This window comes from Rhinopithecus bieti, unplaced genomic scaffold (assembly GCF_001698545.2).
Source record: "Rhinopithecus bieti isolate Rb0 unplaced genomic scaffold, ASM169854v2 scaffold_25740, whole genome shotgun sequence".
NCBI lineage: Eukaryota > Metazoa > Chordata > Mammalia > Primates > Cercopithecidae > Rhinopithecus > Rhinopithecus bieti.
The window spans coordinates 766,611-780,793 of record NW_016811705.1 but is presented as its reverse complement, the minus strand read 5'-3'; the positions used below and the strand labels follow the sequence as shown (position 1 = coordinate 780,793).

The window sequence follows — 14,183 nt, the reverse complement described above, 5'->3', positions numbered from 1 at the left end:
TTTTTTTTTTTTTTTTTTTTTTTTTTTTTTTTTTTTTGCCTTTTAAAGATCCCAAACTACAGTGCTTGGCTGTAACAGAATAAGGTAATGATCTTCTGGGTTTGGTTTTGTTTTGTTTTTTGTTTTTTGTTTTTTAACTATGTCTTAGATATACTTTTCCTTTTGTTTGAGAGAATGCCTCAGAGATGAGAAAGGTGGCTTTTGAAGAGGGTAATGCTCTAATGCAGCTGTTTCTTATTTTATTTATTTATTTTTTTTGAGACAGGTTCTCGCTCTTTCACCCAGGCTGGAGTGCAGTGGCACAATCTTGGCTCACTGTAGCCTTGACCTCCCAGGCTCAAGCAATCTTCCTGCCTCAGCTCCCTAAGTAGCTGGTACTAGAGGCAGGGGCACCATGCCTGGCTGATTTTTTCTATTTGCTGTGAAGACAGGGTTTCGCCATGTTGCCCAGCCTGGTCTTGAACTCCTGAGCTCAAGCGATCCTCCTACCTCAGCCTCCCAAAGTGCTGAGATTATAGGCATGAGCCACTGGCCCTGGCCCTGTTTCTTATTTCTTTTTCTCAGTATAGAAATCCTTGGGTTGGCAGATGTAGTAGGAGGGAGCAATTGTTCTCTGTTCTCATTTCTAGTGGATTGAAGGAAAATCCAACTCTCTTCTTAACTATGAGGATTAAGGGGATTAATGGTGTTGAGAGAGGTGGAGTAAGAGATAACGAAAAAGATTTGTCCCTATTGTCTTCCTCATAGCTGTTCCTTGACTTTCTACCTGTAATGCAGTTTCACTAAGCTCCTATAGAACCACTCTGAAAACTCATGGTCATTTGGTTTGATTAATCATATTCTCCCAACTCTAGAAGGATAATAAGGAAATAGCAACTATAGCACATTGAGCAGAGAAGTAAGATCATACACCCTAACTGGGGAAGCCCAGTATAGCAGGCATCTTGGCAAAAACAGGGAGGAGTTACTTTTTCTTCATCCCATGCAATTTCCCTCTTATAGCACAAAAAAAGGCCTGGCTGACTATTTGGGGTTAGTGCCTGGTAAAACATTTTTATGTATTTGAATTTTCTCTTCCCTCACCATTCATGGAACTGAGATTTGAAAAATGAAAAGAAAAGATGTCAGTTGAGAAATGATATTGAAAACTTTGCTTTTCAAAGGTATACTGAGAGTGTCTAGAGAAAAATAGCTTATCTTTCGGTAGTAGTGCTTTAAAGCAGATAATGCCACCCCTTTGGTGTTAAAATGGAAGAGATAATGCCACCCCTTTGGTGTTATAGCGGGATTTTTCTTTATTCATCACAATTTAAATTTAGTATTATAGAGCCTTTCACAAAATTTGTCCCCTCTTACGGAATTTTGAAGTCCTCTTATTTTATAAAAATATGCCTTCATTACATTTTATTTGCTCATTTGTTCCAGAAAAATATACTGTCTCTTTACTTCTGTAGCTTGAATTATTGCTCAGTTCTATTTTTGTGTTATCTCCCTTTAGCCCGTATCAGTTTATCTTATTTGAAAGTTAGCAGATTAGGGCACAGGTTCTAAGTCAGCAAGAAGTGATGGTTCTTGTTTTGTATATTCTTGGGGGTCAGAGACAGTAAGTAGAAATTGAGTGATTTGTATAAGTACTCTCCATTAATTTGTGTAATCATCCTTTAAGCATAGCATTTAAATCACCTGAGTTTTTAGCGGCCAGGCATGGTGGCTCATGCCTATAATCCCAGCACTTTGGGAGGCTGAGGCGGGCAGATCACTTGAGGTCAGGACTTCAAGACCAGCCTATCCTACATGGTGAAACCCTGCCTCTACTAAAAATACAAAAATTAGCGGGTGTGGTGGTGGGCACCTGTAATCCCAGCTACTCAGGAGGCTGAGGCAGGAGAATCGCTTGAACCGGGAAGGTGGAGCTTGCTTTGAGCCAAGATTGTGCCACTGCACTCCAGCCTGGGTGACAGAGCGAGACTTCATCTCAAAAAAAAAAACACCTGAGTTTTAAAAGACACAGATGGTGGTGGTGGTGGTGATGATGACGATGATGATGATGATGATTTTGAGACAGGGTCTCCCTGTGTGACCCAGACTGGAATGCAGTGGTGATCTCAGCTCACTGCAGTCTTCGCCTCCTGGGCTCAAGCTCTCCTCCCACCTCAGCCTCGTGAGTAGCTGGAACTATAGGTGCATGCCACCACACCCACCTAATTTTTTTTTTTTTTTGTAGAGATAGGGTTTCGCCATGTCGCCCAGGCTGGTCTCTAACTCCTAAGCTCAAGCGATCCGCCCACCTCTGCCTCCCAAAGTGCTGGGATTACAGGTGTGAACCAGTGCATGCCACACTGGGAATTGTGATTTAATTGTTCTCGAGTACAGCCTTCATTAAATGAGGAAACAGAGGCACAAAATATTTAACGACTTGCCAAAAATTGCGCACTACCAATATGTGAATAAACTAGGATTTGACCTCAGGTCTAAGCTCACAGCTTTTGATTATTGGTTATTTGGAACATACTTAGAATATTATGTACTAAAGTTTTATCATTTCCTTAAAAGGAGATTAAAAAAAAGTTTACTGTATTTTACATATCACAGTATTACATTTTTAAGATAGTTTTCTAAAGGAACATCTCTCTAACTTTATAGAGAAAATTAGTGTAGAATATGCATTTTACCTATAAGTCTTTCTGAAACGTGGCACTAACATTCTGTTATATGAAGCTTTCTGAAGTACTTTTTAGAGCAAAGGGAGTGATTAGAGGAAGGTACAGCAGTTGTTCCCTATCTCATAACACATTGTAGAAGTAAAGAGATGACTTTCATAATTAATTATGAGTTAATACAAATTTCGGTTTTTATTTTGGACTCACAAAAGCATGAGTTTAGTTGGATTCTGAAACTTTGAATCATGATAGACGTAGGGTTTTTTTTTATAACTAGTGTTTTAAATATGAATGTGAATTGAGCTTCTGAGACTGTGATTTTACAGAACGAATAACCATATGTAACCCTGTTTTCCAACCTCTGCCTTCATCCCCTCTCACCCCTATTTATCCGATCCTGTGCAGTGGGAAAAGTGGGACACAGTCTCAGATTTCCACAGCATCATTTAACTCAGTAAAACCAAGTATGCCTTCCAGTTTTTGAAACCTTATATTTTACACTATACTTAAAAGATCGCTAGCTGACAAGAACAATTTAAAAATAGCAGACCATGGACAGGTGACAAAATGTCATGCTGGCAGCACCAGACTGCATTATACAAAAATCACCAGATGTCACACACTTGATTCTGTTTTCACAGCTGATTAAACAGCAGTATTTGTTGGACAAAAGGAAGAAAAAAGAAATGGCCTTTTCTGAATTTGGAATCAGTTTTTCTTTTGCTGTTATATATTTTATTTTCCTCCAAAATTCCTTAATAACTGTAAAACTTAAGATATACAGTATATTAAGTTAAAAATTATGAAATAATTTCAATTTTAGAAAAGAAACCTTTACACATATACACTCCCAAACCTGGAAGACTGTAAATCAAAATGTTAACAGTGCTTATCTTTGGTGAACTTGTTTTCTCCCTTTTTCTGTATTACGTGATTTTTCTCCAATGAAAATGAATTGCATTTTATAATCTAAAAATTACTTTTGGACGAGGTTAAGAAACTAGCTTAAAGATGCTGTGAGTGATTTTACTTTAAAAAATTGCATTATTAGTTGGGGGAAAAATTCGATTATATTTAGATAATTGATTCTGATGGATATGGCTTTCTTGACCCAGAGTTTCTTTTCTTTTCTTTTCTTTTTTTTTTTGAGACGGAGTCTTGCTGTGTCGCCAGGCTGGGGTGCCGTGACACAATCTCGGCTCACTGCAACCTGCACCTCCCAGGTTCAAGCGATTCTTCTACCTCAGCCTGCCGAGTAGCTGGGACTACGGCGCACGCCACCACACCCAGCTAATTTTTTTGTATTTTTAGTAGAGATAGGGTTTCACCATGTTGGCCAGGATGGTGTCCATCTCTTGATCTCATGATCTGACTGCCTCGGCCTCCCAAAGTGTTGGGATTACAGGCGTGAGCCACGGTGCCCAGCCTGGAGTTTCTTATAAAATCTTTTGTTGCTAACTTTCATCTAGAGACCTGTTGAAGTCAAAGAGGTCAAAGAATTAGAGAGAATACCAGGAAAGGTAAAAAGTGTTCTGCTTTTCATCAATTAGTGATACCTTCAATCTGTAAAATATTGCCTAAGCCTCTTGTTTTACTGCATCATAAGAAAGTTTAGGTTGGAAGTAATCAGTGTAAGATAGAGAATGATAATTTGAAAACTACCAAGCTTCCTTTCAGTTTCATCTTTCCAAGCTGAAAAGTTCTAGAAGCTCATGGAAAGGGTCAAAAAGGATCCATGCAGGTATGTTTAACTTCTGGAGGACAAAAAGGGTACCCCTTTATGTTTGGAAAACTAGGTAGTTATAGGAACATGTAAAAACTTTATTTGATATAGTGGTTGTAAACTACATAATTCTTTACCATACATGGTTGTAGACACAGGAAAGAAAATAAGTCAAATAAGGATCAGTTAAATTCAGGCTTGCATGATTTCCTTGATAACCCTTTATTATTATTCTAGGAATATTTAGGGAATATTGTTAACTTTTTAGACAGCACACCCTCCTCTAAATATTCCTTGGTTGAAGTTTGAAAAGATCCTCCATATATGCGATTTCCTTAAGTTCTGATGGGCAGTGATTTTGAAGTCTTGATGGGCTTGTAGGTGGACTTTCCAGTAACTGGCTAATTACTGTTATATTTGAATACCCCAGAAAAGGATGAACACTGGTTTAGAGTAAATCATATCTAGTTTTCATGGATATTAGTATTTCATGATAATAAATCCACCTAAGGTCTTGATTATCCAGAAATGATGGCAAGGACATTGAGATAGCTAACTGAAATGAGAATATGCTTTCTCCCTGCTGAGTCAAAGCCTTGTTCTGGTGACAGTTTTTCCTATTATATGTTCTGATAAAGGTAGTGGTAGGAGATAACACTTGTTGCTGACTATAATTTTCAGGGACTCTAAAATGACTTAGGAACTGAAAAAATGTCAGGCACATTGAACAATTACATATAGATACAGTACATGTATCTTTTAACAATGGGGTAGTTTTTGAAATTCCTAATAGTTAACTTCTAGTAAATATGAAAAGGTTTATGAAATCTATAAAATAAAATAGATGATTCTCTTAGATGATTCTTTACTCATATGGCTTTTTAATAGAAAATATGATCTAATCTAAGAAAATAATTTTACTATATTACAAATGCTAGCAAAATTGTCTCTGCAAAACCAGAGAGAGATGAAACATTTTCTCCTAATAAGTTTGAAATAATAAAACTAAATTTTTTTATTGAAAGCTCTATAATGCTTCATGATAAAGTTAGAACAGTTTCATCAGAATCCATCAAATTCTGGTGGATTTTCTTATTTATGGATGTATTTAAGATTTTCTCATTCTTCAATACATACATACACACAAATACAAGTGACGCTTCACTTGCGAGGGTTTTGCTTTTCCCTGCCTCTTTTTTTTTTTTTGAGATGGAGTCTTGCTCTGACTCCCTGGCTGGAGTACAGTGGCACAATCTTGGCTCACTGCAACCTCCGCATTCCGAGTTCAAGTGATTCTCCTGCCTCAGCCTCCTGAGTAGCTGGGATTACAGGCACCCACCAGCACACCCAGCTAATTTTTGTATTTTTAGTAGAGACGAGGTTTCACCATGTTGGCCAGGCTGGTCTCAAACTCCTGACCTGAGATGATTCGGCCTCCCAAAGTGCTGGGATTACAGGCGTGAACCACTGCGCCTGGCCTTCCCTACCTGTTAATATGAAATGACCTTTTACAAATTATCGTAGCCTGGGGAGCCATAAGAAATCAGGATGGTCCTGTCTAGGCAAAAACTTCATTTGTTTAGGAATTCATGATTCTCCCTTTTTATTTAAGGCAGATGCTCTGTTTTGTCTACTATGATGCTTTCCTTTTGGGCAAAAAGAACTTAATAATGCTATTTGCCTCCAGTCCCCCATAACAGAGTTTACTATCAAATGATGACTGACTCTTTTGCAATTATGTAATATAAAACTGTATATGTTGTAAAATCAATCATTTTAACCTTATCTCCAGCTTTTCTGTACTACTTTCTCCCCAAGATACTGTTAACATTTATTTAAACAATGGTAGTGAAATAAGATTAACATTTTTTGAGAATTTCATGATAACCCTTGACATAATTGAACATTAAAACCTTGCAGAGCCAAGTTTATAGATACTAGCTTTAAACAAAAGCGTTGTTTCAATAACTATTTTGTTGAAGGAATTTGGTCAAGAAAGTTTTCTAAGTACATTAATCTTCCATTCTTGCTCCTAGGGGCCATTAGTTGAAGCATCTGATTCTGACTTAACATCTTACAGACCAGGGGTTGACAAAAGTTGTGAAGTGCTAAAGAGTAAATATTTTAGGCTTTACGGGCCACATGGTCTCTGTCACATATTGTTCTTTGTTTTAATTTTGGTTTGGTTGTGTTTACAAGCCTTTCTAAATGTAAAAATGATGCTTAACCCAGAGGCATACAAAAACAGGAAGCCAGCCATGTCAGCAGAAGTTTGTAACTCCTGTTATAAACTTAAGGATGAACATGTGGAAATTAGCATTATATTCAAGGTCATATAACTGGTTAGTGGTGAGGAGAGCCACCAGAACCCTAGATTTTTAGGCCAATCATTTTCCCCCCTTCTATCTCTTATATAAATTTTACCATCTTCCTTCTGGTTGTCATTCTGATTATTATGTTGCATTTTTAAGCCACTATGAAACCTCTCTTTTATTCTCTCTAAGCTTCAAATTTATATACTTGTTTGAATCTATTTTTTTTTTTTTTTTTTGCTGCTTGAATGGAATAATAGTATAAATGGTTGTTTAAATAAAATGCTTAATCCAAAGAGTTGGCATGTTTAAATTGGAATGCAGGAGATGTGTTAAATTTTAGACTATTATAACAGAAGCTTCTTTTTTGTTTTGTTTTATTTATTTGTTGTTGAAACTTTGGCTTTAAGACTTTTCATGTGTATGTTTTATGACTTAATTTTTAAAGCTGTTGTAACTGCTTTGGCCTTTGATAGCATTGTTATAGATTAATCTGTTTTAGATTTTTGTAATGTTTATATTTTAAGATGTATTTGAAATGATTACATTAAGCATTCTTTGTGCTTAAAATTATTTTATTTTTTAGGACGCATGGGGATAAATTTCCATCATCCAGGAACAGATAATATTATGGCACTTAACAGTAAGTCTTCATATGAAATATTCTATGAAATTATCAGTCAAGTTTGCAGCATGTCATTTCTACATTCTTGATTGTTGGTTACGTTTTAACCTTCCACTGAATGTAGTATAGACCATTGTTTTGTACTAGTGGTTCTCAAAGTGTGGTCCCTGGACCAGCAGCATCAGCATTGCTTGGGAGCTTATTAAAATCTCAGGCCCCATGACAGGGCTATTGAATCAGAAACTTAAGGATGAGGCCCAGAGGTCTGTATTTTAACAAGCCTGTGTGATTGTGATTCAAGCTAAAGTTTGAAAATTGCTTCTTCAAACCAGGGTTGGCAAACTATAGCTCTGCAAGCTGAATCTGTTTTTGTAAATGAAGTTTTTTTGGAATATAGCCACATTCATTCATTTATGGATTGTCTGTGGCTACTTTTGTGCTACAAAGGCAGAGCCCACAAAGGCCAAACTATTTACCATCTGACCCTTTACAGAAAATGTTTGCCAACTCCTGCTCCATACCATTGGGTTAGAGGAATGAAAAGGTAGGTGAAGGGAGAGAGGAAGTGGGGTAGAGAATGTAATGTGAATGAATAAATCAACTTATTTATACATAACTCAGAATTTTTTCATTGTGATAGATAGCCAGGTAGTTCACGCTGGACATCCAGGCGTCTCCCATTAATGGAATTTGCATGGTATATGTGTCAGCAGCTTTACAGGTTTGAAACAGTTTTGTCAGTTTAATTGTTGGATCAAGTTCTAAAGCAGCAAAAACTTATTAACCAGGAAGTCATATTAATTAACACCAGAAGAAATATCTGGGTGGCATCAGCTCTCCTTCCTAGTGTCAGTGGATCAGATAGCTTTGCAGAAGAACAGTCTCTAAATGGAAATTTTTCATTTTCAGAAGGACCTATATAAACCATTGAATCTTTTAGAATTTAAGTTTTCTCCTCTAGTAAATGAGTGATATCAGATTGTCCCCTCTCATCTTCCCAGATATACAAGCTGACTCTCAATACACATGGGAGACATACTGAATGAATCTAGGGTTCTGTACAATATTATTTCTTTCCCTCTTGCTTGAGTAGGTATGTTGAATGTCATTGGAGTTCTTTAGAACAGGTTTTAGGTTATCTCTAAAACGTATATTTTACATCTCCTTTGTTCTGACATGCAACCAGTGAGTACTGCTGAGAACCACTGGCAGTGCTTGATGATGCAGGTCTTAAGCCTCTCCGTGCATATTTTTTTCTAGATTGCTAGTATCCCTTCCTTTTGGCGGGGTTGAAGGGGAGGTGGTCTTAGAGACAATAAAAATTCCAAAGTATCTACCTATAATTTTCTAACTTCTAAATGAAAGGTCACTTTAAATTTAGATTATGCTGCCTCTAACTTTTTTTCTAGTGTGATGGGAATTAATGAACATGTTTAACTTGCTGAACTTGTGCAATAATTAATTGTGAAAAGACTTCAGTTAGATTATGGGATTTAAAGTTGAATGTAAAAGAAAAGAACAGTATGGTAGTGTGTCTGCCTGAAGGAATGAGTGTGTATCTCAAAAAGACCTAATTGACATGATGTGAATCCTCTTCTGCAAGAGGGAGAGGATATAGTTTGTGGTTTTCTGTGGAAAAAAAATGGAGCTAAAATACATTTTCTTTTAAAAGCTTTTATTTTCTTTGGTTTGCTTTTCTTTAATTCTCTGCTTTTAAATCCAAGATTTCGTTTATGCTCTTTCCATTTTGTTCATGTTGTGCAAATTCCCCTTTTAGCTTCAATTTCTCCAATCCTTGCGAAAAGGGGGCTGATTAGGTAATCTTAAGGATCGTTTTCAGCATGAAGATACTGTTACTCTGTAATTTTTTTTAAGTACCGAAAGGGCCATTTTGGTGATATCTGTAACAAATGTTGATGAGTTACACATACTTGCAACAGATATCAGAGTGCATCAACCTTTGAATGTCTCTGTGGTTGCTGCCCAAGGTCGAAGAACCTTGTTGTCTTCTTAAAATAAACCAAACAACCAGAGTTTGACGTTTACGTTACATACCGTCAGTGTTCTTCCAAAGTTGACTCCAGCTTGAGATGATCTGAACAAAAATATCCTCCATAGTAGGTACTTGTGGGACCTGCAGGCTTTGACAAATTTGCTAGGATAAACCTTGTTTTCCCTTTCATACAGTTGATCCCAGCCCATCTGGTGACTTACATATGTAGCATATGCACAAACATAAACACACCTATCTATTATTTTTGTCTTCTTTTTTAAAATATGTATTTATTTTTATATTTTGTAGAGATAAATTGTTGCTATGTTGCCCAGCCTAGTCTTGAGCTCCTTGCCTCAAGCTATCCTCCCACCTCAGCTTCCCAAAGTGCTGGGATTGGAGGTGTGAACTACCACACCTGGTCTTTCTTTTTATGCCTACCGTTTGTTGCCCTAACACTTTTTGTCCTGTAACTGGTCTATCCTTCCTTTCTCTCAACCATCATGTAGGAATAATTGAGATGGCTGGGCACAGTGCCTCACACCTGTAATCTCAGCACTTTGGGAGGCCGAGATGGGCAGATCACTCGAGGTCAGGAGTTCGAGACCAGCCTGACCAACATGGAGAAACCCTGTCTCTACTAAAAATACAAAACTTAGCTGGGTATGGTGGCACATGCCTGTGATCCCAGCTGCTCAGGAGGCTGAGGCAGGAGAATCACTTGAACCCAGGAGGCAGAGGTTGCAGTGAGCCGAGATCACACCACTGCACTCCAGCCTGGGTGACAGAGTGAGACTCCGTCTGAAAAAAAAAAAAAAAAAAAAAAAAGGAATAATTGAGAAGAAGTAACAAATCCTGAAATCCTGAAACACTGTTAACTCAGAATTTGTGATTATCGGAAGGGACTAGGTTGAAGTTGAGCTGTATTTTCAGAAAAGAAGGGATTGGCTAAGAAAATTATAGCAAATTGAGGCAGTTTAAATTTTTTTAAAAAAGAAAATGTGAGTCAGCTGTAGTTCTTTCTTTCTTACCCTTTTTTGCTATGTGAAATTTGTGCTTCCTAGGTCTCTATGGAAAGCTGCCATTCATTATGTTTTCCAAAAAATCTTCCATCCTTTTTTTACTTTCTTGACCTCACCAAAACCTGTCTCCTAAAGATATGGTCTCAGTTCTCCTGTCTTTATGGGAAAGATAGATGTCATTATATACATTGTTCTCAGTACTACTTTCCAGCTTTGAATTGGCCAAGTTCCCAGTTTTTGGTGTTCCTAGTGCATGCCCTCCAGTTATACCTTCCTCTGAGAATCACCACTGCTCACGTCATCTAGAAGACAGAAAATGAAACTTGGAAGAGAAAGATAGGATACCACTATGGAAGACAAATAGGAGTTACCAGTAAACCTTCTGACATTTAGGGTGTGGAAAAATTGGCAAGGTTTGTGTAAACCAAAGAGTCTACTGATTTTTCCTGTTCAAGACCATGAATCTATTAATAATAAGAATTGGCAGGCCAGCCTTTATGGAGGAACCCAAGAGGCACATTCCAAATTTTGGCCTTTCTCAAAATATTAGGTCTTCAAGTATTACAGAATATAGAAGGGGAGGTAGGGGGAAGAAACTCCAATCCATCAGTAAGACCTGTCACTTGTCCAATATTTCCAAAATAAAGTTAGTTCTGAAGCAATATACCCCTTCCACTAATCAGGTAATATAATTTTTTCTTAACTGTTTAATAATTCTGCCCATTATATTTTAATCTTCCTTACTTTTAAATGAAAACACTTGACATTTGCATAATATATTTTAATTTTTCCCACTGAAGAAAGAAGGCTGCTAAGAGTTCTAGCTACGTATGTAGTGGTAGTTCTACCATCCATATTTTTCTAATACTAATAGTAGCTTGTGTTTCCTTTTCTTTTCTTTTTTACATTCTAGGTCAGGGATGTCCAACCTTGTGGCTTCCCTGGGCCACCTTGGAAGAATAATTGCCTTGGGCCACAAATAAAATACACTAACATTAATGATAGCTGGTGAGCTTAAAAAAAAAATCACACACAAAAACATCTCATAGTGTTTTAAGAAAGTTTACGAGTTTGTGTTGGGCTGCATTCGAAGCCGTCCTGGGCCACATGTGGCTTGCGGGACAGAGATTCGACAAGTTTGTTCTAGGTGTAGAGTTGGTTTAGCATTCGTGGTCTTGTGTAGGATTGATGCCTGACTTGGTGACTTTTCCTCTATTATGTTGATCCTTAGAAAAGGATACTGGTGCCTCCATGATTCATCACATGAACCAAATTTATGTTCAAAATCAGCATGCCTAGTCTTTACTCCATTTGACTGGTCAGTTCCTCTTTTTCCAAGTAGAAAATGGGCTTGGGAAAACAGAATATTGGAATATGGGAAAACAAAATATCAGAAAGTTGCTTGATAGGTACAAAAGTAGAAACTGGGAGTAGTGTTTCTTAAGGAATAGTATCATTCAGTTCTAGGAAGATGTCTTTGAAGCAGGCTGGAAAGCATGTGAAACCTGAAGATGCAGCAGTGAATTAGCAAAGCCAAAAGCGTCTTCTGGAGTTGGGTAGATCCCATTCCCCCTTTACAAGCTATATGGCCTTGAGGCCACATTCTTAACTCCTCTTTGCCTCTGATTTCTTCACCTGTAAAACGGAGAGAGAAATCAGTAAAGTGGTTATATATATATTTTATAAAGCTTAGTATAGTGCCTGATTTGTAGATAATGCTCATATGAGCTGCTATTGTGAATGCTTGCAACAGCCTTATTATTACCTTTAAAGATCTTTCTTTCTTTACATATTAGTTTCCACAATATAAGTTTATCTCACATTGGTTACATTTAGGTAGATGCTTTCCTGATAGAATTTAAGACAGCACACCTGTAAGTCATTTGGTTACATTTATGTATTTATTTGGAGACAGAGTCTCACTCTGTCGCCTAGGCTGGAGTGCAGTGGTGTGATCTCGGCTCATTGTAACCTCTGCCTCTTGGGCTCAAGCGATTCTCCTGAATCAGCCTCCCGAGTAGCTGGGACTACAGGCACACGCCACCATGCCTGGCTAATTTTTTGTATTTCTAGTAGAGATGGGGTTTTGCCATGTTGCCCAGGCTGGTCTCGAACTCCTGAGCTCAGGCAATCCACCTGACACGGCCTCCTGAAGTGCTAGGGTTACAGCTGCGAGCCACCACGCCCGGCCACGTTTAGATAGGTGCTTTCCTGATGGAATCGAAGACAGCACACCTGTAAGTCATCACATAAGCTAGTGTAGCTGTATTGAGATGTGGTTCCATTTGTTTTTGTGTGAATCTTTTTCTCTGGATGAAATACTTTCTATCTATTACTTGACTTTGGAACATGGAATCACGCACCGTCTTTGGACCCTACAGGCCTTTCTCAGTTGTTAAATATCTTGTGATGTTGGCACTTTAAAAAGTGTCACATGCTGCTGTTTGGAACGTATTAATAAAATGATACAGCCACTTTGGAAAACAATTTGACAGTTTCTTGCAAAGTTAAATATACAACTATCATATGATGCAGGAGTTCTCCTGGGAATTTACCCAAGACAAAAAATGAAAATGTACGTCCACACAAAGATATGTATGCAAATATTCAAAGCCGCGTTGTTCTTAATAGCCAAAAATTGTAAATAAACCAAATGTCTCTCAACTGGAGAATGGATAAACAAATTGTGGTACATCCACACAATGGAATACTATTTGGCAAATAAATAGGAATGAACTATTAATACATGCAGCAACATAAATGACTGTCAAAATAATTTTGCTAAGTTAAAAAGCTAGACAAAAGAATACATACTAGATGATCCTGTTAATATAAAATTCTGGAAAATGTAAACTAATCTAGTGTGAAAAAATACAACAACTTCAAGAAAGGAATTTTTGTAGTAACATTGTCTTCTTTTTTCAGAGGACAAAAGTGAAGGCTTAGATCTTGGAGAAGAAGTCATGTGTAATGATGGCATCTAGTTGAGCAAGTTTCTGAATCTCCTTAAGCCTTTGTTTGAAAACCTGTAAGTGGGCAGTTAGGATATTTACTCTCATTGTTTTTGTGAGATTCAGATGAAGTAAGGCACATGTACAAATAAGGTATTATTACTGCTACATTTGGGAAGTAGGAAGCATAGTCTCACTCAGAGAAGATACTTTCAGAGAGTTACTTTTTTTGTTGTTTTTAAAGATCATAGCTTTGTAATATAACAGAGATTCAATCTTGTTTAAATTAAAAGTTTTCCTGCCATTCCTTTTCTGAGATCTTTGATGTTATAATTAGAGTCTGTTACAAGTTATAAGGAGATAAATAAGAATTCTGAAGTACCACTTCCCCTCTGACAAGGAAAGATGATTGTTTACCCTCACTCTTCCATATCAAAGTATGTAACTTCACAAAATTGAAGATTCCTAGAATGAAACCTAAGTCGTTTGAAGACTTAAACTTTTGATATCTTTCTGCGTTATTTTTTCTATAGCTCATGAATTGGTATATAAACATTTTGATATCTTAAGCCAAAAAAAGACACTCACCTCTTTAGAAGCTCTGAGGTCATTGATTGTTAAACAACATATACATAGCTGATACACCAAGAAACTTGGAACTTTAGGTTATTCTGTTTTCCATATTTTTTCCCACATTTTCCCCTTATTAATGCCTTGAAAGCATTTTAGAACTTTTTGCTCATATTTCTATTTGAACTGAAGGCTGCCAGTGCATTTGTTGAATCAAAAGAGGCAATGTGAAAGGGCATTGACATGAACATTTGTGTTGAGTAGTGACTCCTGTGTGGCTGCAGAGCCTCCTCTTGCCCCTCCTTTTTATCCTCTGCTGGGAGTGAA

The 14,183-nt window shown here is 37.3% G+C and overlaps 1 protein-coding gene across 3 annotated transcripts in view; it reads left to right on the top strand.

The window, feature by feature from the left end:
- CPEB3 (cytoplasmic polyadenylation element binding protein 3) overlaps nt 1–14,183 on the top strand; it is a 208,777-nt gene that overhangs the window by 57,500 nt on the left and 137,094 nt on the right. For all 3 annotated transcript variants that reach the window (XM_017894706.1, XM_017894705.1, XM_017894704.1), the window contains one exon: nt 7,282–7,338. In XM_017894706.1, the coding sequence (XP_017750195.1) occupies nt 7,282–7,338 (57 nt within the window). The remainder of the gene's footprint in view (nt 1–7,281; nt 7,339–14,183) is intronic.